Source organism: Gobius niger (genome assembly GCF_951799975.1).
Source record: "Gobius niger genome assembly, chromosome: 1".
Classification (NCBI taxonomy): Eukaryota; Metazoa; Chordata; class Actinopteri; order Gobiiformes; family Gobiidae; genus Gobius; species Gobius niger.
Genome location: NC_136852.1, coordinates 60215289 through 60237911, shown reverse-complemented (window position 1 = coordinate 60237911; position 22623 = coordinate 60215289). Strand labels below are relative to the sequence as shown.

The 22623-nt window shown below is 39.2% G+C and overlaps 1 protein-coding gene across 1 annotated transcript; it reads right to left on the bottom strand.

The window, feature by feature from the left end:
- Positions 1 to 355: 355 nt before the first annotated feature.
- Positions 356 to 21212, bottom strand: LOC306982668 (septin-2A). The gene is made up of 10 exons (XM_079582557.1): positions 21117 to 21212; positions 20948 to 21034; positions 19289 to 19412; positions 18320 to 18454; positions 18107 to 18224; positions 5488 to 5589; positions 3620 to 3765; positions 3314 to 3397; positions 3185 to 3242; positions 356 to 1016 (listed from the first exon to the last, which is right to left on the bottom strand). Exons 1-10 carry the CDS (start codon positions 21124 to 21126, stop codon positions 951 to 953), a joined length of 930 nt encoding a protein of 309 aa, XP_079438683.1. The 5' UTR covers positions 21127 to 21212; the 3' UTR covers positions 356 to 950.
- Between the last annotated feature and the right edge of the window lie 1411 nt (positions 21213 to 22623).

The window sequence follows — 22623 nt, the reverse complement described above, 5'->3', positions numbered from 1 at the left end:
TTATGCTTACGCGCCTCTTATGTGCCTTAAGGGACCTAGTGTAAACAGCAATGCTTCCTCTCTTATGTAAGAAAACAAACACAAGTTAAGGGCAGACTAACAGCCCAACCAGGCAAACTTTATCTATCTCCTCAATGAAGAAATTGTACATTTATTTTTGTATGTAACACTACTTGTCTAGTTGTGCACGTGATGAACAACTATTTAATTTCAATTGAATTTGGCCCCAGTTTCTCTCCATACAGGTGGATATAGTAATGCAGATATAACTCTACAGGAGCACTACACTATAATGAAAACACAAAGTAAGGTTCACAGTGAATATTTAAAATTAATAGAAATTTTATTTCAGGACAATAAAAATAATTAGTAGCAATAACACAAGGGCAAAATATCAAAGGTACATTTGACAGACTTAGTAAATTGTCTGACTTGTAAAAAAAAATGACTTGTAAACAATTAAAGAACTATATTCAGTGTGGCAGAGAAGAACACCTGTAGTGTATTTCTAACAGCAACATCCACTGGCCGGATCTATGTTATTATTTCTTAAACACATCCTTTTAGTGACAGTATAAAACACGGGCATATTTATTTTTCTCACATTGTTATTATCAGCTCATGACAAGGTCTATTTTATTATAACAAAGAACATACACATAATCATACTTAGCCTAATTGCTACAAACGGACACAGTTCACCCCCCAGAATATGAATAAAAATTTAAGACAAAAAAAAACTGCTGTGCGGTTTCTACCTTTAAAAAAAAGAAATGCAGCAATGCCAGGACTGAAATGAACTGCAGACTACGTGATTGTAAACGTGCGATTAACATAACTCATCCAACATGGTTCTGGAAACTCTAGGCAGGTGGATGGACACAGAGCACCAACCTCGTCTTGTGAAGAAGAGCATTTGTTAGGGTGATGGGCCGGTTTTAGCAGGACCTCTACTCGTCCGACTGCATCTTCATCTGTGCCTGCATCTGAGCGATCATCTCCTGCATTCGTCGCAGCTATGGGAGAAAACGTTTTTTTGTAAGCAAACATTACTTTATTTCAAGTGTGCATTGTAACTAAACTGACAAGACTTTTATAATGGAGGGCTGTAAAGTGGGTCACACACTGGTATCAATGTGGTTCGCTCGGCTCATCTAAAATTTGTTCAATTTAGAAACGTCTTTTGTTTGTCAGTAAGTGCATCAAACAGAGATCCTTACTGCAACCCAGACTTACGCAGATTATAATGTTAAGATAAAGCTGCAGTAAAAAGTAATAATACAGATGCAAAAAGTAGTCCCACAAACCGGTCATGCTTGCTTTAACCTCTTACCCACCACCTTAAATGGATATTTCAGGATCTTTGACATAGGGCCTCATTTCCTAGCTACCCAGAGTGTTCATTTCTGGAGGCATATTATATATTATATTTGACGAGTTTAGTGATGCTAGGCTAGTGCTAGGCTAGCGCATCTCTAAGGTAACTAGTAGTCTGCATTAAAAACCTCTTCAAAATGATCAGGTCATAACCAGGAAGCTGATGCTATTTTAAATGCAAAATGTGTTGACTGAATATTTTTTTAAAATATAACCAGACATTTATATAGGTAGTCTGGTGTTGTAAGTGATTTGCCTCAGGTGCACTGTGCTTGGGTCAGAATGTTTTTAATGCAGGCTACTAGTTACCATAGACATGCGCTAGCCTAGCACTAGCCTAACACCACTAAACTCTTCAAATATAAGGACTGCATGAATACAAATACATATCTCTCCAGAAATCAACAACTAGGATAACTAGGAAATGAGGCCCTATGTCAAAAATCCTTAAACATCCCTTTAATCAAGCGCATTTTCTCCAGTTCAGCTTTACCCAAATCAAAAAGCTTCTGGACTGGAGCGTACAGCCTTTAGGCCAGAGTAACACTTCATTTGAAAGCGAAGGCCAACAAAACTGATATAATTTTTTGCTGCGTGGTCGCCACGTTAAAATCACATTTTTTAAGCTTTTTTGTCATGGCGTCAGGCGTTTGTCTCTTTTATGTCGCTTATTTTAAATTGTGTCATTGCATGTTGCTCTTTTGTGTCGCATTTTTATCCTTGTTTTTGTCACTTTTTTCAAGAAGCTTTTAGAATTCGGTAATGCCAAACTGGACAAAATGTGCAGGGTTCAAGTTGTGGTTAAGTGGTGATATACTTGGATATTGTGTTTCAAGTACTGCATACTCATTATACTGCAGTCTACTGCCATCTTGTGATCATTCGAAGAATTGCATGAGTGCATGTCTGACAAGGACTGTTCCTCATTAGAATTTCATTAGAATTTCAATCTTCACAGTGACTGGAACTCCTGATGGGTTGGTTTTTGAAGATGAAGCTTTTGACTAGAAAATGTAGTCACCTGATGAAGTCTAATGGCCATAGCATTTCCACAACAATAAGTTACAGATAAATATTGAGCATTTTCATACAGGACGTACTATACAATATCAAATAGCAGCCACTGATCAGATACAAATCTAACCAAAACAGAACCCTCACATTCCTGTAGTAAACTGGGGTCATTCCCACCATTAAACAAGGCCAGGAGACAGTTCAGGAAGGAACTGTGGCCATATCCTGCCAGGGTATAATGTTTACAAACATCTGTAAATTAAGCTCCACTCCACAATTGCAGGCCTGACAGGGAACTGACACGCAAGAAAGGCATGTCTTAAGATCTATGGCCTGTCGTTGTACGATTTACTGACTACTCATAGGTCTAAGATAATCAAATACTTTTGTGTTTAGAGGAGAAAGGTTAGATGTAAAGGATTTAAAATTCTGAATAGTTGCAATGAGCAAATCACAAAGGCGGAAAATACTTAAGTCATATAATAGTGCGTGCAGCCGACTAAATATCCACCATCCACTGGATAATATTGTATAAAATCTGCAACTATAGTTTAGACCTCGACAAACATAATGAATGTATTGTCTTTCTTTATTAGTTTGGTGGTCCCTATCTCAGTATTCTCTCATATGTTCCTAAAACTGGAGTGTAGAATGTGCAGTGAACCGAATCTTTATTTTTTAAATGAAATTCTAAATCTAAATCACAATGGCAACACTACATTGCAATTAGATTAATTTGTCCACAATCAATCTTTCGTATTTCCTCATTAAACAATTGTCTCAGTGCACGCACCTCAGCCTCTTTCTGTAACAGGATCTGGTCTTTATCCAGCACTTCCTCGTCCGCCGCTCTGCAAGAACACATTATTAAGATTTATACAAATGTTGTTTATCCACATCCACTGCAGCATGTTTAACTGACCTGCCCGCCTTTTTCAGTCTCTCCGAGCGGAAGTTTTCATAGTGCAGATCCTGGGTTACTTCCTGCAAGTCCTGCATGTGGGTCCTGCAAAATAAAAAGACAAGAACTTTGGAATCCAGCCACTAGGGAGCAATAGAGCTCCACAAACAGGAGCAATGAGTTCAAAACTTTCAAACAAGTGAAAATATAACAACACACTTATTATAAACACATTTATTTATTTTGCTTTCATAAATGCATCTTGCTCAAACTGAAATAAGCCCTTTTTGACGGTTCACGAGATGTTTTGTGGCATAGATAACTCACACAAGCATGGTGCGCAGTTTCAGGAAGTCATTGTGCTCAGGATTCTCCACCTCCACAACTCCCCAGGGATACAGGCGGCCACGGATCTTTTTCCCTTTCACCTCAATCAGCTGATTGGAACCAATCACTGCGAAGGGGACGCTTGCCTGGACAGAGGAGATAAGATTTGGGATCAAACAAAACAGTGTTAATTGTTTTGTTTGGCTTGAGAAAATGTAAAATTGTACATTATTCAGGTGGTTACTGTTTTATTCTTAAAGGGACTAGATGCAAGTTGGTCATTTCATACTCACTGCTGCCACCTCATGTCATACGTGTAACTGCACCTTCTATATTAAGCTCGTGCATGACGGCAATTTGGACCCGAAGTAACAACTTTTTGAGTGACAGAGCAGGATTTTAGAGGCAGTTGTGGTGAATAGGTCTGGGCTCATTCTACACATATAGACATGGCTGGAACATGTAGGGGCAGGAAAATACTTAGTTTTAACATTTCTAAACTCTGTATAGTCCCTTAAATATCCAGCTTAGTATGTATCTAGAGAATACCCTTAGGTTTTGATGACACTGTAAAATGCAGTTCTTCGAAACGCCAGCAGAGCCTCCTTTTGTACACCGGTGACAATGGCATTAGTCACTAGTGTAGATAAATATACACTAATAGATAAAACGTGTGTAATTCACATATAGTCCGAGTCACTTTCTCCTTCGCTGCCTCTTTGACATTGCACTGAACTTGTATTCCTGGTCATAACCCATATACGCATCACTCGTGCAAAAACTAAAGGCTGACGCAAACCAAATTCAGCAGGTTGGGATCTACAGAATTCAGACGCTGTGCTGCAGAGGAAAACTAAACTTTTTACACTTCAGCACAATCAGCAGTGACACTGATGAGTCTCTGACCGCTGTTAACTTTGTTGGGAGGGACGAGCATCGTCAGAACTCCTGCAACAGTCTGAGCAAGTAAACTCCTGTTTGTCACCAACTCCCTATTAACATGTGAGCCATGTTTGTTCTCTCTTTCTAGAAACACTCACAAACATGTCTCATTTGATTAATGAGAAATGGATAAGTCAGGTGTTTAGTAGTTAGTTTGAGTAAAGCCTTTGACATGGCACGCTCCACTGTGTGTTGACAGACGCCTGTGGGGTAAATTAACAAATAAAAGGAGTTACTGGAAAACGTGCGGTGAAGAAAGTTTCGTCACGGACAGAACAAGTTAGTGAAGGTGTCTGGACCATGAATCACAGAGGAGCTTCATGGAAATCTCCATGTGACGTACAACAGAGTGTGTGCTGGTGTTTTGAATGCAACAGAGGGAGATAAAATAAATATGAAGAATTGTAGTATTATGTGCAAATTATAGCATGATATAGGCCCGATTAAAGGTCTTCAATTACTATTAAGGGCAGTGAAACAGTTTAATAAAGTCATTACAGAAGAAGTAATTTGTGTCCATTATTATGTCTTGAAGTTATTGCCACATGTTCAGTGTTTACTACTATTTTGTATCAGTGGCTGAGACTAATGAAAATCTATTGTGGTAGAAATTCCTATAAGTGAACTGATCTGAACTGAACTGAACTGAAGTGAACGCTGAATTGACAACAAGTTGGGTGAAGCTGTCTGGACTTTAAATAGACACACAGTAGCACCACTTGATGACATCAGCAGGTGTTGTAAAACGTGTAGATCTTACGTGAATGACTGCTCAAAAATGCAAGAAAGACAGAAAAATACTTCCAGGCATGTTTTGGATGCAAAAACATTACAATATGGTTAAAGAGAGACATAAAGTAATTTAAGCTGAATCTAGGCCCTTTAAGGAGGAGAAAGTGAGAGTTATTATTCATGATGTTGCTCACCTTTAGGACTCTGGTCTGCTCTTTAAACTCCTCGTCTTCATCAGAGTCTGCATCGGGCAGCTGATAGATTCTGATGCCGTGTTCTGCGATCTCATCAAGGACCTGAGAAACAAAAAACACACATATAGTCAAGTGGAAAAATAAAAAATAAGCCCGGAAATCCCTTTGCGGTTCCAGAATCATAGGGGCTGACAACTATAAAAAAAAAAAAAAACTATAAAAACATTAATAAAGGATGTAGGAAACATATTAAAGGTTTTTGTCACTTTGTCAGTTTTTTATTGAAGAAATAAAATGAGAATGTAAACCATAATGATTATTATCTAAAAATGGTGGGGTTTTCGTCTGCTTATAGAAATGAGGAGGCGCATACAGCACAGAAATAAGTGGTTCCCGAGCACCTGCTGTTGCTGCAACAGGTTTAATTGAGGCCTGTAAAGCAGTTAAGTCGTTTGGACACAGAGAAATAAAGACCATCCGTGTATGTGCCTTCATTTGTGTCATATCCTGAAAATGTGATTTAAGTTCTCAGCCTATTCTTTTGAGACCGGCGAAGAAACAATTTTAAACAAAGGAGCTTTCTTCAGTCGTACCTCCGGGACAGATGTCACTATTTATTATTCTAAGCATCAAAGTCCCATTTGTCTTTTGTGGACCCTTGAGACTTCCACATTCAGAGATAATGCTGTAATAGAGCCAAAAATGTCAGGCACTGTTTTCCTGACTTTTTGAGCACATTCAGGTAGCAGTACAGCGAGGGGTTGGGAAAGTACTGCAGGTTCTCCTATAGCGAGCAGCTCCTGTTTAAACTGTTGTTATGGCTGCTGCTTGTTTTTTCAGCGAGCCCTTTGCGGAGTATGTGGGGTATTGTTTAGAGGGGATCTAAAAACAAACTAACTGTGCAGGACTCTGACGTGAACGTGCCACAGGACCGGAGCACTTTTTTCTATACTTGGTCAATGCACACAAAGATACCTCGAACACATGAGACTGAATAAACAGCGCCATGGTCGAGGAGGAACAATATTGGGAAATTCTACGGTCTGGAGGAAATTAAACATGCAAAACACAATTGCTGGAAATGTTGAACAAATAACAAGACAAATTCAATAAATCAAATATATTCTGTGATTTTTGATGGAGTTTTATTTAAGTCAGTAAGAAAAATGAATAGAAAATGTACTCGATATTTAATCGAAATGGAGTTTTGAATTTGACCAGAGTGAGGTGGGATATTTTGTGGTTTGCAAAGGATGTTGCACTGCCTTTATCAGTCGTTCTCAGACATTTCACTCCAAGAACCACGTCATAAAATGTTTGACCAGTACCACGAGGCCTAGTTCAACATTAAATCGGGGCCGAACTGGGCATAAAAAAGGTACATAAATAGGTTATGCTGCCTTTGCTCTGCCTGATCCCGACTATTACGACTATTACGACCACTACGACTACTACTACTACTACTACGACCACTACGACTACTACTACTACTACTACTACTAATACGACCACTACGACTACTACTACCACTACTACTACGACCATTACGACCACTACGACCACTAAGACAACTACTATGACGACTACTACGACTATTACGACTATTACAACTACTATGACTACTCCAATCTATTAACCCCCGCCACAATACAGTCACAAAGAGCGACAAAAAAATTAAAACAATATAAGAAAGTGACGAAAAGGTGACAAAAACGCTTTAAAAATGTGACACAAACACGGCGACAACGCAACAAAAAAGTTGCAAGTTTTGTAGGTCTTAGCTTTCAAATGAGGTTCTGGTCTATAGGCTGTAAGCTCTCCAGTTATGAAGCCTTTAGATTCGGGTAAAGCTGAACTGGAGATTCAACTGCGCTCGGTTAGGGTGAGGGGGTAGAGGTTTTGAATTGGGCTAAAGAATATATCTAAACTAGGTGTAAACCATGTCTAAACCAGAGAAACACATAGATAAAAATTTACAAAGTCTAAAAAAAAGCAGAAAACAGAGGGAGTGCTTAAAAAAGCTCATGTACCACAGTTTGAGAACCACTAAGTAATTGTAGTGTTTGTGATTTGCTGATTGCAACCATTTAAATTGCGATTTCAATCTGAACACAATTAAATAAATAGTCCAAATACCTGACCGCTTACTAGAAACTCACCAAGTTTAAAGCTCTTGTCTGGAACGATCAGTTTTGAGACCGAGCTGAGCCAGAAACTACAAAATGGATGTTTATGTGAATGGTTGTATTCCGTAACATGCGCTTAGTACAGACTGACACCTATAATCAAGAGCCCATGGGCATAATCAGATGTCAAAATCACTGCCTTGGCTTTATCCCTGTTGACTCCTCCTTTCCAGCAAAGAATCCCCCTCTCCTCCTCCGTGTTGGCACAAAGATGTGGGCCTTATGAGCAGTTTTGCTTTTACTTATGATCCCGTCCAATTTCAATACCAGCCCCATTTTTCCGATGCCCAACGCTGTTATGTTTGGCTGTCCAGCTTTCACAGAGCTGCTGAAACAATGCCACATACAAGATGATTTATCGCGCTACTTTTCCACCTGATGTTTGAGATTTTGATACTTTGTTTTCACTCAAGATTTCACTCGCCAAAACCATGTGCTGAATCACTATGAATGTTTTACGGCTCAGGCCAGATGATTCATAGCTAGGATTAGGAGTAACAGCAACAAGCATCCAAATTTAGCACACCTGCATGCCTCGAACGTACATATAATTAGACAACTCGGGAGACATGGCCAAGCAGATTTACAACACGTCTGACCAGAAAACTCTAGATAAGACACTCACAAAGAACTGTTGCATCACCGTATACTCTCAGGACAATAATATTTACAGGCAAAACTGTCCGCAAATCAAGTCGCTAAAGCCACACATTGCGCCGTAATCTTCACTGTATTTTACTCCAACACCAAAGGGATCAGCAGACCTCACAGGGAAACACAAATACACCAAAACATGTCATTACAGTTAGTTATTTTGTCAATGACGGTCAAAGCTTTGTGGACGTAAACACACTAAAGCATTGTAAGTGCCGTATTGTGATTGTATTTGACTGGGGTGAAGTTTCTCTATGTTGGGATAGCTATGTCGAAGTTGTAAAGAAGCTTTTGTGTTAAAATTAATCAGAACATGTACAACGGCGCAAAAAAGTAAGTACACTGTGTGGAATTTCTCACATTTCTGCCTAAATTGGTCACTAGAATTGGGTCTGATCTTCATCAAAATTATAAGAATGATTAAACAGTGTCTGCTTTAACTAATCCCACCCAAACATTTACATTTTATCATATTTATATTGCCCATAACATGTAAACATTCACAGGAGAGCGTTGAGTAAGTAAGTACACCACCTGAATCTCACTGAACAGCAGCAGTTTTGTAAAGAGGAATAGTCCGAGATTCATCCTGATTGTTGTGAACGTCTAATCTGCAAAGTACAGAAAAGAAGTTACTGCTGCAAAAAAAGGGTCTGCCACCTATTTAATACAGGGGTTCACTTACTTATTCCATGAAAGTTGTGAATGTCTCAGTTTTTTCAAATAAATATTTATGCAAAATATCATGATAAACTTGTTAATTAATTTTTCTATTGATGATATCAAGTTGTTCAGGCCCTGAGGCAACAAAACTGCCCCACACCATGATTTTCCCTGCTCCATATTTCACAGTGAGGATAGGGTTTTAATGTTGCTGTGCTGTTCCATTTGTCATCCTCACATGACGGTGTGTGTTCCTCCCAAACTATTCAACTTTGGTTTGCGAAAGAGCTCTTGGATGCTCCACAGCACTAAAATATACTGTGGATTGATGAACCCAAAGCTGAATAGTTAGGGAGGAACACACAACGTCATGTGTGGAGGAAAAATGGAACAGCACACCAACATCAAAACCCTATCCCCACTGTGAAGTGAGGTGCAGGAGAATCATGTTGTGGGGCTGTTTTGTTGCCTCAGGGCCTGGACAACTTGATATCATCAATAGAAAAAATAATTCACAAGTTTATCACCTATTTTGCAGAAAAAAACCTAAGTAAGCGAACTGCTGTATTAAATAGCTGCTGATTCTTCTTTTGCAGCAATAACTACTTTTCTGTAGTTACAGATTAGACGCTCACAATGATGAATCTCAGACCTGCTGCAGTTCAGTGAGATTCAGGCGGCGTACTTACTTATTCCACGCTCTCCTGTAAATGTTTACATGTTATGGCCAATATAAATATTATCAAATGTAAATATTTGGATGGTATTAGTTAAAGCAGACACGGTTTATTCATTTTTAGTGACCAATTTAGTCAGAAATGTGAGAACAAAATGTTTCCTCGCCACATGTACAAGTTATATCTTACAGCAGTTACATTAGAGTAGTTGAAGATAATGCACCTTCACATACAAACTAAGAGCTTTCACCAGTTTTACAGGGTGCTTTAATTCTGTCAAGATAATTACACTGTGGCAAGTCAGCAAGCCAACACATGATCACAGCATGGGAATGTAAAGTCAGTGTAAAAAAAACAAGTACACTTTATGCCAAGGAAGTGTTTTCAGCCAAGACGCTCTCCGCGGGGGTTTGTGGGGGTGACGGAGCCCCAACAATGGCTCATCTCAGGAGGTAAAGGGGATTTGGCCCTTTGCACACATAACTGCCCACTGCCTCACTTTCTGCAGGGGTCTAATCTGGAGTCAGTTCCAGGAAAGGGCAAGTACAAAATCCCCATGTCTGTCTTGTTTTTCTACGTGGTGAAGCTTTGAAGTACTTTCCTGTGCTTACGAGAGCATCAGTAGCGCGTTCTACTTCATACTGAATCAGACCGGACACACATCCTCATTCTGTCTGAAAGGACTGAATGACTTAATCATGACTCTTTGAAGCAATAGCTGATGAGTCGAATTAATACAATTTTTAATTGAATCTTCATTATATCTATGGTCGATCTACAGTCAGTCTGAAACAACACATGGTTTGAAATGGAGTTTGGACTTTTGAGGACAATAATAGAAAACGTTGTTGTTTGTTGTTGTTTGTTACAGCATCAGCAGTTGCAAATAATAAGAAATGAGCCTAAACATATATTGTTTATCAGTCATTCAGTAAACCATAAGTTGTTAAAGTAATCGGTCTTACCCTCCACTTTAACTGAGCACATTTTCTCCAGTTCAGCTTTAACCAAATCTAAAAGCTAATCGGCTGGAGAATAAAGGCCAGTGTAACGCCTGATTTGAAAGCCAAGACCTACAAAACTGATAGTGACTTTTCTGCTCATATTTTTGAAGCATTTGTCTCTTTTTTATCGTTTTTATCTGGATTTTTTGTTCACATTTTTGTTGCTTTTTCATCTTTTTGACACTTTTTGTCGTGTTTATGTCAGTTTTTCAACGCATTTTTGACATGTTTATTGTCGCTCTTTTGTTGCTTTTAGTTGTGTTTCTGTCGCTTTTTTATTGTGTCATTGTTGCTTATTAGGCATGTTTTCAAGAAGCTTTTAGATTTGGGTAAAGCCAAACTGGAGAAAATGCACTCAGTTCAGGTGAGGGTTAAGAGGTTAAGCCAGGGTTCATTTGAAACACCGGTCTCATGAACCACATGAGTAAAAGCTGTTATTGTTTTTCATTGTTTCTTGTTTGTGCCCCATCTCCTAGCCCTACGAGTCTATCACTACAATAATCAGCCCCAGTCCTTACAGAAAGTCCCGATAACCATGGCAACACAAGGGCATATGAATAAGCCGACCAGCATCAGCCCACACTGGCGCTCTCCTATTGTCTGGACCAAGCGGGTACAGTGTAGACCACCCAGCTCTCCCTCGCATCAAAGAGCACAGAACAATCAAACTACTCAGGTGACCGCGTGTTTGAGAGAGATTAAGAAGTGGACATTGTGACTTCAGGATTTTACCCTCACATATGTGGTCTGAGAGCAACCAATTCAGCATTCATGAGTTGCCGGGGACCAGTGGCATCCATCTTGTATGAAAATAGTTGCACAAGATGCACATTTACAATAATCGCTGACATATTCCACACCTCTTGTACTCTTATCGATTTCAAAATACGTTTCAAAAACCTCCGGTGCAAAAGTCAGCGTTTTTGTCTCTCAAGTTTCTCAACAAAACTGAAAAATAACGACTATCATATAAAATATATGTTCCGCAATCAGGGCGTCAGTATATGTTTTATGTGGAAAAAGTGAAAACGTCAACAGAAAACACAAAGTTCACCGAAGAGTTTACTGAATCGTTTTCCGAAGAAGTAGAAGGTTATGTTGTAGCCCCATCTCCATGAGGAAGTTGTTTGTTTAGTTATTTGTTCATCCTGTGCAGAGCTGAGTGTAACCTAGCACATTGCATGGCGGGGCAAAAGTACAACAGGAAGTGGTCAGTACACAGGACAAGAGGACACTTTGCCCACCCTAAATTGTGTACTGCTGTTGTGTCTCTGGAAAAGGCACTTCAACCAAATTGGTACTTCGTGTCAGTCAGTGTTAAACCGGTATAAAACTTAGCGGGCCGTCATTGTTGGGTAGTATAAATAGAGAGTTCAACAAACAACAGAAATATTCCATTATAAGGCAGCCAATTATTTGTTTTTGTTCTGAACAACCATGGTGAAAAACACACTTTTACCGAGATATGCATTTTTCTATAATATTGACGAAGTGCCCCAATGGAGCAATCGACCAGTCATTGTTCGAGGACGTCGTGAAGAGGGGTGGGGGGGTGGCTCTGAGAAGAAGACAACAGTAGGGAAAGTGCCTATTGTCTACTGGCTGCAGCAGAGTGCGAGAACAGTGATAAGACGAGGTTCACTTGCCCCCTTTGACCTCTAGGCTGAATACACTTTATTGGGTGAACATCTATACCACTACTAGGGCTGAACGATATGGACAAAATTTCATATCATAACTACGGGTTCTGTGAAAACCAAGCATTTTTCAGAAAAATAAAAACATCATAATACACATAAAAAGAGTGCAGTCTTGAATGTTCATTGCTCGATATCGATACATTAACGATATATCTTTCAGCCCTAACCACTACTGCAATTAAGTTTGCGGCAAGATTCAATTCACTGCGCACATTGTAAAACAAGGGCTTTAACTTTTTGTAAGCCTAAAAGTACCGTTTTTGTTGTTGTTGACAAATTGAGATTGTTTCATTCTACTCTTAAAGGGACTATACAGAGTTTAAAAAATGTTAAAATGATGCATTGTCTTCCCCCTACATGTTCCAGCCATGTCTTAATGTGTAGAATGAGCCCAGGCTGATTGCTGCCTCTAAAATCCTGCACTGTCACTCAAAAAGGTGTTACTTCGGTCCGAATTGCCGTCATGCACAAGCTTAATATAGAAGCTGCAGTTACACGTATGATCTGAGGTGGCAGTAGGGAGCATAAAATGGCCAACTTGCATCTAGCCCCTTTAAACACTGCTATGGGTTAAAATAACACCTTCTATTGTACAGCTTCTTTAGGAGTAATCTGATGTCTTTTTTCCATTTTCCTGAAGGACAATTGATAAAAACAATACAAGAATCACGGTTTTTGCCACATTTCCATCACTTTTTCTCACTTTTGTTTTGTCCCCTTTTCCTGCTCTTTTGTTGTGTTTTCATCATTGTTTTCGTCTCCAAACTGGAGAAAAAGTGCTCGGTTCAGGTGGGAGTTAAGAGATTAACTACAGGCTTCAGGGTGAGCAGGTTTTGTAAATATTAAGACCCCTTGGAGAGTAGACAGGATATTTTGTTCTTTGCATATGATTTCTGTCATTTGTGAATTCGAGCCTATTTAGCATACGACTGCCATTAAAAGTATATTCTGTCCAGACACAAGTGATTATAGCTGTTGTTACATTCAAACCCGGTTCAGTCTAGAGCAATGTTCACATAGCAAAAAGCAAAGGTTTCAAACTTAAGCCCTACACAGGATATGACTGAAAGGTCCCAGACTGAGAGGATCAGTCTTTCAATATACCCTCCTCGGGGCAACTTATGAGCTCCAGACCACAGCAACCTGGCGAAGGGAAATTGGCATTAACGCAAATTAAAAAGCAAAGGATACAAAAAGCAGAGGAAGAAAGTGGAATGAGGCGCTGCCAGGAGAGGACGCCGGGGAACAACAGCACAGGAAGCAGAGCTAAGCGGATGAAAGTTAAACGAGGAGGTTTGGTTTGTTTCAATTGAAATGCACGGGGCAGCAGGTTGAGTCGTGTCAGTTGCGCAGTTAACACATTGCTGGAAACTGTTATTGTTTCACACATGATGCCTTTCCCGACCAAATGTAACACACAGAGGTCACGGAGGCTTTAAAAAGGTAAGGGTTGGTTTACTGTGGGGCAAACAATAGAGCGAAACTGCCCCCCAAAAGCACAAAATAATACTGTTCCTGGAGTTATCAATCATCTCATGTTCTGGCCCTTGTTTTTGGCAGGCTCAGCGCTGCTTCGGCTCAGGCCTCAAAGGAACGCCTGGTGCCCGGCTCCACTTACCAGCAATGTATGACAGGAACCAGGCTAGTATAACCTAAGGGCCACTTCATTTAATCTGATCAAAACAACAAATACTTCAGCAAAATACATTTGTTCTCCGGAGACACTCTCAAAATTATGAATGGCCTAAGTAATCATTATGTCTACACCTGTGCGCTATGTTCACGGAAAACAGGAAATCCCAGTGTTTCTGTCCAGGCAGCGATTGTCTCAGTGTTTCTGTTTACGTTTATTTGTTTAGAGGCATATCATCTAACGTGGCAAAGATTTGAACAGCTGTATATGTGCCAACTGACAAGGTATAGGCTGTTCCCTTTTCCTTTATTGAGTTGGCACCAATGGGTGAGTACAGCCCTTCTCTTTGGTCCTCATGGCACGGAGCTGACATTGCTGTAATACCACCCCCAGTGTTGGGCAGAATAACTGTATTTAGTTACTGAATGCTGAATACCTGCCTTAAAATGTATTTAGTAACGTGTTCCGTTACTTTGTCTAACCAGAGTACTGCATTCTGAATACTTTCACAGTGATTGTTATTACATTTAAGTGTAAATATGGCTTATAATTACAAAAATGAAGACTATGATTGTGGGAAAACACCTGTTCACTTACCATTAATTAGGAACACTAAGTCTCGCAAATGCACAAGAGCAGCAGATACAGCATCATGTGACACATGTGCAGTGTTTGTTTGAACTATGTCATAATCTTTATTTAATTTTAGGTGGAAAAACAGCTCATTAAAAGCTCTTTCTACACGGAGTTGAACTAAGTACTTTCCTAAGTAGTTTCCTCCCCCTACATGTTCCAGCCATGTCCTAATGTCACTTAAAAAGGTGTTAATTTGAGTCCGAAGTGCCGGCATGCACGAGCTTAATATAAAGACTGCAGTTACGCGTATGACCTTAGGTGGCAGTAGTGAGTATAAAACTACCAACTTGCATCTAGTCTCTTTAATAATGCTGTGGAATATGGAGCTTAAATTTAATGATTGAGTACTGGGATGTATTCCCTTGATATTTGGAAAGTAACTGTGTTCTAAATACTCTCAGATTAAAGTGTAACTATTCTAAATACATGTACTTAGTTACTCTCCATCACTGACCACCCACTGGCGACTCTAAAAGACACTAAACAGGATTCCTATGTAGTTTTGGGCTTCGTTTAAACTGCTTAAAAGCCTGGCTCCGAAGAGTTTTTCTTTTTCTAAAAGTCGCTATGACCCATGAGACCACACTGGGCTGTGTATCATATTTTTAACCACGTTGGTTTTTGCATATTAGAACTAAAAAGTGGACCCGGTGATCTCTATTATTTCAATCTGAATGGAACATCGGTTATCTCTTCTATCTTACATCTGGGTTGGCACCGATGTCTCTATCCGTGAGGTTAGTCATGTTAAAAGTCAGTTTTCTCAACACACGTGCATAGTCACACACACGACACACATCATTACAATATCAAGATAAGTATTGTCCGAGCGCTGAACAGGAAATGGACTTCCTCTGGGGCACATACCCGAAACAGATAAGAGTAAATAATGTCCATTTTTTGACCTATTTTCTCGCAAAAGTATTTCAGAAGGACCTATTAAGAAACTAAATAAGTAACAGTAACAGTAACAGTAACAGTAACAATAACGTTAATACAAAATTGGAGGCAAAAGAAACAATACAAAATGTTCTCAAAAACCTAAAATGCTTGTCCATGGGTGTGTCACACTGGTTAAATTGAGCGACTAAATGCTTCAGAGAAAATGTCCGTTTACAATCTGAAGCCATACAACATACCGGTAATGTTCAAAATGACAAATTATGTTTCAAGTACACCCCAGGCTTGTATGATCAGTACAGATTCTAGTCTGTGATTACGATCAGGAACACTAAGAAGCAACAGAACCATAATTATGTCCTCAATATTTGTTTTGGTAATTTCTCAGAGGTCAGTATAGGACAACAGATGGCTATACTGTGGCCAAACTATACCTTTGGGACTTGGCCTGCAATTGTGCACATGTTTTTTCTTCGCAACAATGTTTCACAATGTACAAGTAGTGAAATAGGAAAACAGGACATGTAAGCCTGAGCGTCCACAAGTGAAGAAAACAGTCTAGTGCTCACTCGGCCGCCCCAACACAAACCAGAATCACAGGCAGTTTGTGTGATATGAGGGGATGCCTGTGTTATTTGTCCCGTGCATTGAACATGTTATCAGCAGTGCCAATGGTAAAGAGCATGAGCGACTCTAGTGAAGTTATCAGCTGTTTAGATGTGAGCCCATGTGAAGGAACACACAGCAGGTTCTTCCACTCAGATGGCAGGAGGGCGAGGAAAGTGTAGGCAGACACACCGAGACGCAATCCAACGGGAAGTATCTGGGACAGGTTCAGATGTGTTCCCTCAACAACTGTCCTTCCCACCCCTATCCCACCTACGGTTTCCTCTCAGAGTCCCTCCCTGCTCTTAAGCTGAACTTGGATTCATGTAACTATTTTGCAAACACTCCAGTGATGCATAATGTTCATGATGCCAATCTTGTTAGTGGCGTTATCAAACAATTATTGAAAAAAGGTCAAACACATCACACTTTAAATAAACCACCTGTTTTTAGATATAGGTAATTGTCATGAATAGGAAAGAAAAGCAAATGTGCAGTGAGGAAAAATCTTCAGAATATAAAACTGCATCACACACCAGACAGGTAGTTACATTTACTCAAGTGCAATACACGTACTTAGTCTTAAGTAACTGTACATTTTACTTCTAGTTGAGTCATTTTGTTCTGAAGTAACAGTACTCTTACTCTTTCTACTGTGAGTAAATCTGTTGGTGGCAGAAGCTTCATGTCAATACACAAAAATGCAGCTAATTTCAATTATTTCAAATTCCGATACATTTTCTTGTATATTGAATTTGTGTATTTTTTTTGTAAATATCTTATCTTTATATTAACTTTTCTATTTGGTCTTATTATGTCAACACTAAAGCATAAATCAGGCTTTTATGTGGAGTTACTCATTACTCACAGCACTAGGAATATTTCACAAGGTACTTTTTACTTCAAATCAAATCAAATATTTTGGCTTCTTTACCGAGCTCTGTCAGACGCTCAGGCAGCAGATGTAAAAGTCATTTTATTTCATAACGATTTGGCAAAGCCTTTGGACATCTGCAACCTGCGTGTATAAGGCTTCTTTTTTTCCATAGAGCGACTTTATTTACTGTATAGTCCGGTTCACTATGTTTAGATCTCCACTGTTGTGGGATTTTTGTGGCGAGTATGAAAACTCTTCTCCTGGAACCGCCACCTTAACGTGGTGGAGGAGTTTGAGCGCTTGAAGGATCCTGGGAGCTCTGTGCTCCAACAGCTGCCCCCACAACCCGGCAACGGAAAAGTGGAAGAAAATGTATGGATGTATGAAAACTATATATTTTTGGAAATGAGAAAAAATGAGAAAAAAATGCTTCCATTTGCCCTTGTCATTTTGTACATTTCTTCACACCAGGAGTTCTGGTCATCGCTATGGTAAATGGTAAATGGTCACTCAACACTCAACAAAAACATGACATGGGTTTCATTGACTTTTTTGACTGGAAGGACCAAATAAAATTTTGGGCGAAATTTATTTGTTATTATCGCTATTGTCGCACCTCGTTGCACTTTTTTTCTTTTTTTTTTTTTTTTTTTACATATCAGAGCAAATAGAAACATTGTTTTTCTGATTGTTTAATTCCAAAGGTTTTCAAAGCTAGTTTTGATACTCCCCACAAAAATCCAGCAAGTGAACTGGACTAATATACTCTACTGCATCGACTTGTGTATTTTAGGTCAGTGGTTCTCAACTGGTGCTAGACATTAATGTTGATAAATTGTTTTGATAGTTTTAGTGCCGGATAATGATCAGCGCTTCAACAGAACCTTGTGAAAAAATACTACCATCTGTTTTTAAATATAGCTAAGCAAAGCCGAGCTGCTAATTATCATTATCGTAACTTTAAATTCTTATCGGGTTGTCGAGATACATCGAAGGTGGGTCCTAAAGTCGCACCAGGTTGACTATGTCATCAGGTGGTAATGTTTATTTTTCTCTTTGGTACAGCATAATGATGAAACCCACCCTTCTCTTCAGACGATCCCTCTCCCTCAGCGTCAGGGTGTCGGCCTTTGCTATGACTGGGACGATGTTGACTTTACTGTGAATCGCTTTCATGAACTCCACATCAAGAGGCTTTAGACTGAAAACAAACAAAACATACAAATAAACTACTTGCACAAACCACGCTTTAAAAACACAAAGTAAATTTGACCGGAAACACAGGCGCAAACTTACCCATGCCCAAACGGAGATATAAAGTAAAAGCAGCAGTGCACCCGGTTGTCCACGATGTGTCTTCTGTTTAAGCCACTCTCGTCGTGGAGGTAGCGTTCAAACTGGTTGTCTATGTACTGTATGATGGTCTTGAAGCTGAAATAAATGAGATTGTTTCATTTTACTACAAAGTCAATTTTAATGGAGGCATAAATATTGTATAACAGCTGCAGACTCTGCTGCTCTCATAGTTTTAACCCCCGCCTTAATCCAGGGCATTTTCTCCAGGTCGACTTTACCCAAATCTAAAAGCTTCTTGACCTGAGAGCTTCCACCCTATAGGCCAGCGTATCACCTCACTTGAAAGCTAGCAAAATTGATCTAAACAAATCTTTTTCCTCGCTTTGTTGCCGTCTTTTTTTGGACTTTTTTTTTAATCATCACTTTGTCACTTTATTGTTGCTATTTGGTAATTTTTGTCACTTTTTCACTTTGCGTTTTCAGCTCATTTGTGTCTCATTTTTGGCGTTTTTTTTTCAAGAAGCTTTTAGATTTGGGTAAAGTTGAACTGGTTTAGGCAGTGGTTCAGAGGTTATGGACTGGTTCAGGAAAAGTACAGCATCTATATAAACCTCTATATAAAAGAAAGGATTTTTTGAGAAAAGAAATATACAGAGACTTCTACTTAATCATATAGGGACAAAAGGAAGTCTGAATATTTCCTTGCTGTACAACCGTATGATTAACACCAGAATGGACTGTGCTGTAAATAGATTACGGGAAGGTTATTTACCACCACTTACAAGGAAAAGTACCATCACGGTAAGACATGTTGACAGTGGGAATGCAGAGGAGGATAGTTACAGTGAGGACAGGGAGTTTAGGATGAAACTGGACTGAGGGAGTTCAGCAGAACAGGGAGGAGGGAGGGAGGGGGGCTATGGTCGGTAACTGTACGCCTGGTGTTATTTCTGCCGAAAGTGAACACACCAGTCTTGGCTGTTCATGGCATCGCCGTATCCAGGAGTGTCCACAACAGTGAGGCGAAGCTTCACACCCCGTTCCTCAATTTCTACCGTGGACGCTTCGATCTGCACTGTTCTCTCGATTTTCTCTGCCAAAAAACAAAACAAAACAACTGTTAAGAGACAGCAGTGGGTGTTTGTAATCACTTTTTAACTGTGAGGTTATTTGTCTGTTTTAGGATCTCAAATTGACCGTCTTAGTAGATTTTTTTTAATGCAATTTTCTTTTGTTTAACATTTTTACAATTTTTTTACACCTTTTGTTGTGTTCTTGGTCACTTTTTTGACGCTCTTTCGTGGTGTTATTGTTGTTGTTGTTTTTTGTTGCTTTTTCATCACTCTTTCTTTGTGTTTTTAATCACTTGTGTTGTTATAGTCGTCGCTTTTTGCAGCATTTTTGTCACATTTTGGAAGTGTTTTTGTCGCTCTTTTGCCTCTTTTTTGTTTTTAGATTTGGGTAAAGCTAAACTGGAGAAAATGTGCTCTGGTCATGTGGGGGTTAAGAGGTTAAACATATAAAGTAATTTTCCCCCATAATTGTGACAGCGCATGTTGCAAAATCTGCTTTATTAATTTCTCACTAAATCAGTACTAAGTAACTCATGTCCCTAGTGGCCACAAGCGCCACTGCAGGTGTCATAGCACGTTACGGTTTTTTACTCATTAATTGTCCGTGATAATAAATACTGACAGAAAAGACAAAGGGAGTGAGAGGGATATTGTACATCCAATTTACAATGGTTTAATTTTTTTCACTCAAACTTGGCTGTAAATACTGTAGTGATAGCACGCAGCTAGCTTCGCCCGTTAGCCTGTTAGCTTCTTCTTTGTGATTCTACTAGTGCGTATTGGTGACTCTGACCCGGTGCAGGAAAGCTGCAATTGTGGTTTTCTGGCCAGAGACACCAGGGGAAAATGAAAGACCCCCCAATCATCCCATTAACACTTGCTACCAGCAGTAACTCAGCAGCTAATGGAGTTGTTCCACAGCTTTTATACTGTTTTTAGCTAATGTTAGTCTATGGAAATGTATGCTAACAGATGCAAAGATGACGGATCTCCATGGTAACAGTGGAATTTCCCGAACTCCATTACCCCCAGAGGGATTACGAAAACATTAAGCTAAACAAGTACTGCTTTTAAACTTAAAATTTTGAATGAGCCACTAAAACTAAACAAATTCAGTTTAAAGTAAGAAGACAAGTTTTATTGGTTTCCTGGTCATAGTGGGTAATAAAAGGGTAAAACAGGGTGAAAGAGGGTGAAAAGTGTGGAGGCAGCAAATGGTCAGAGCCGGGATCTGAACCCATGACACATTACTTCACTTTTGTCACATCCTGTACTCATATTCAAAAAGGAAAGCATGTTGACCACGTCCAATAACTTAATTTTCCAATAAATAATCACAAAGGGAATTAATAATTACTTCTTCGCCAAGTTTCAACCTCTGTCAAGTATTAAAAAGGGAAGGGCCACATATTAAGACCAAGGCATTCCCGGCATTCCTGTTCAAATAATGCTCTGCTGGAGACATGGGAGCAGACGTTTTTCCATTATTACAGTGTGTGCACTTGTGTACCTGTAGTCATGCACGACGTCTGTGTCTTTGTGCTGCGACTCTTACCTGCGGCTCCAGGGATGTAGCGCTCCGGGTAGAGATCAGTGAGAAACAGGCTGTTTATGAGAGTGGATTTACCCAAACCAGACTCCCCTAAAGACAAAGAACATGCTTTTATGTCATTCTGTCGAAACCACATCAAGTCTAGATCGAGACATATGGATAATTTACTCACCAACCACCATAAGAGTGAACTCGAACCCTTTTTTCACTGACTTACGGTGGACTTGGTTTGGGAGATTTGCAAAACCCACATAACTGGCGGAATCTGGAAACTATAGCAAATCAAAAGAAAAACAATGATATTTTATAACACTTTCTTGAAGAGGATTCATGGATTCTTTTATAATAGTTACGTCAATTCAAATTTAGTTATATTTTGTATTTGCCCTTTAGAAGGAGATTAATGATGATGCACATAATCGAGAAATTCCAACAGGCAATAAAAGGTGCTTAATGAAACACTTTATTTATTCAGGATATCCTTTCTGGATACCGCCACAAGTATGTTTTCAGGAGATTACAAGAGCAATAAGTCATAACCACCACCACAAAGAATAAGCTCCATCCTCAACACGATGTTTGTCTACTGTTGCTAAGAGGGAGTTACATTCAAGCATTTGCTACAGCCTTTGTGTATGCAATTTAAGCCTGCTGCCTTTCCAGCATATTTCACTAATGCTCATAAATCACTGCATGCCTTTACTGGATAACTGTGCAATAAAACCTTTTAAAGAATGCAAGTTAAAAGAAATCTTACTGCTGCCATCAAACCTAAGAACAATATATATAAACTACCGTTCAAAAGTTTGGGGCCACTTAAAATGTCCTTATTATGAAAGAAAGCACAGATTTTTTCTATCAATTAGATATTGTTAATGTGAATGCTGGAAATGGGTGAATTTTAATGGAATACCTACATAGGAGTGCAGAGGCGCATTTCTAGCAGCCATCGCTCCAGTGTCTAATGGTACGTTGTGTATATAATAGTTTTAAAAACATCAGAAAATACTTTTACTTGCCTTTCCTTTTTCTCCCGACATGGCTTTATGTCTGAGTCTAAAATAAACAAAAACAAACATATTACATATAAATACTCATATTTAGCACAATTATGTGTCCTTTACACCAGTGGTTCCCAACCTTTTCTGTCTCGCATAGTCGTTAATTTATACTCCAAGTACCCCCTACCTCGAGGATCTTGTAACAATATTATTACAAATTGACTAACTAAACAAAGATTATTCAGTGTTTAATAGTGTGTTATGTTCAAAATTACTTTCAAAATCAAACCTTTTACTGAAAAACATTGAAATTCTACAACTTTCTTTTTTATCTGAAATAATTCCAAGTACTCCTGCTACGTGCTCAAGTATCCCCAGGTCCCTGTACCCCTGTTTGGGAAATGCTGCTTTACACTACCAAGCCAATAATATACAATAAATGCAACTGCATTAATCTTAAAATAATATTTTCGATTTGTTAGTCAAACATTTGTGGTTCATCAGGCTTGAAAAAAGTTCATGAGGAGAATAATTCTCCCCACTGGAGAGTTTTGTGTGTTCTGCCCCGCTCCATGACCCCTGGCAAACGACAGAGTAACAAGTCAACTTGATAAATTAGCCACACAATGAGTGAGCAGGAAGAGCTGGGCTTGTTTTATCGTCAACACACTGGTCCAT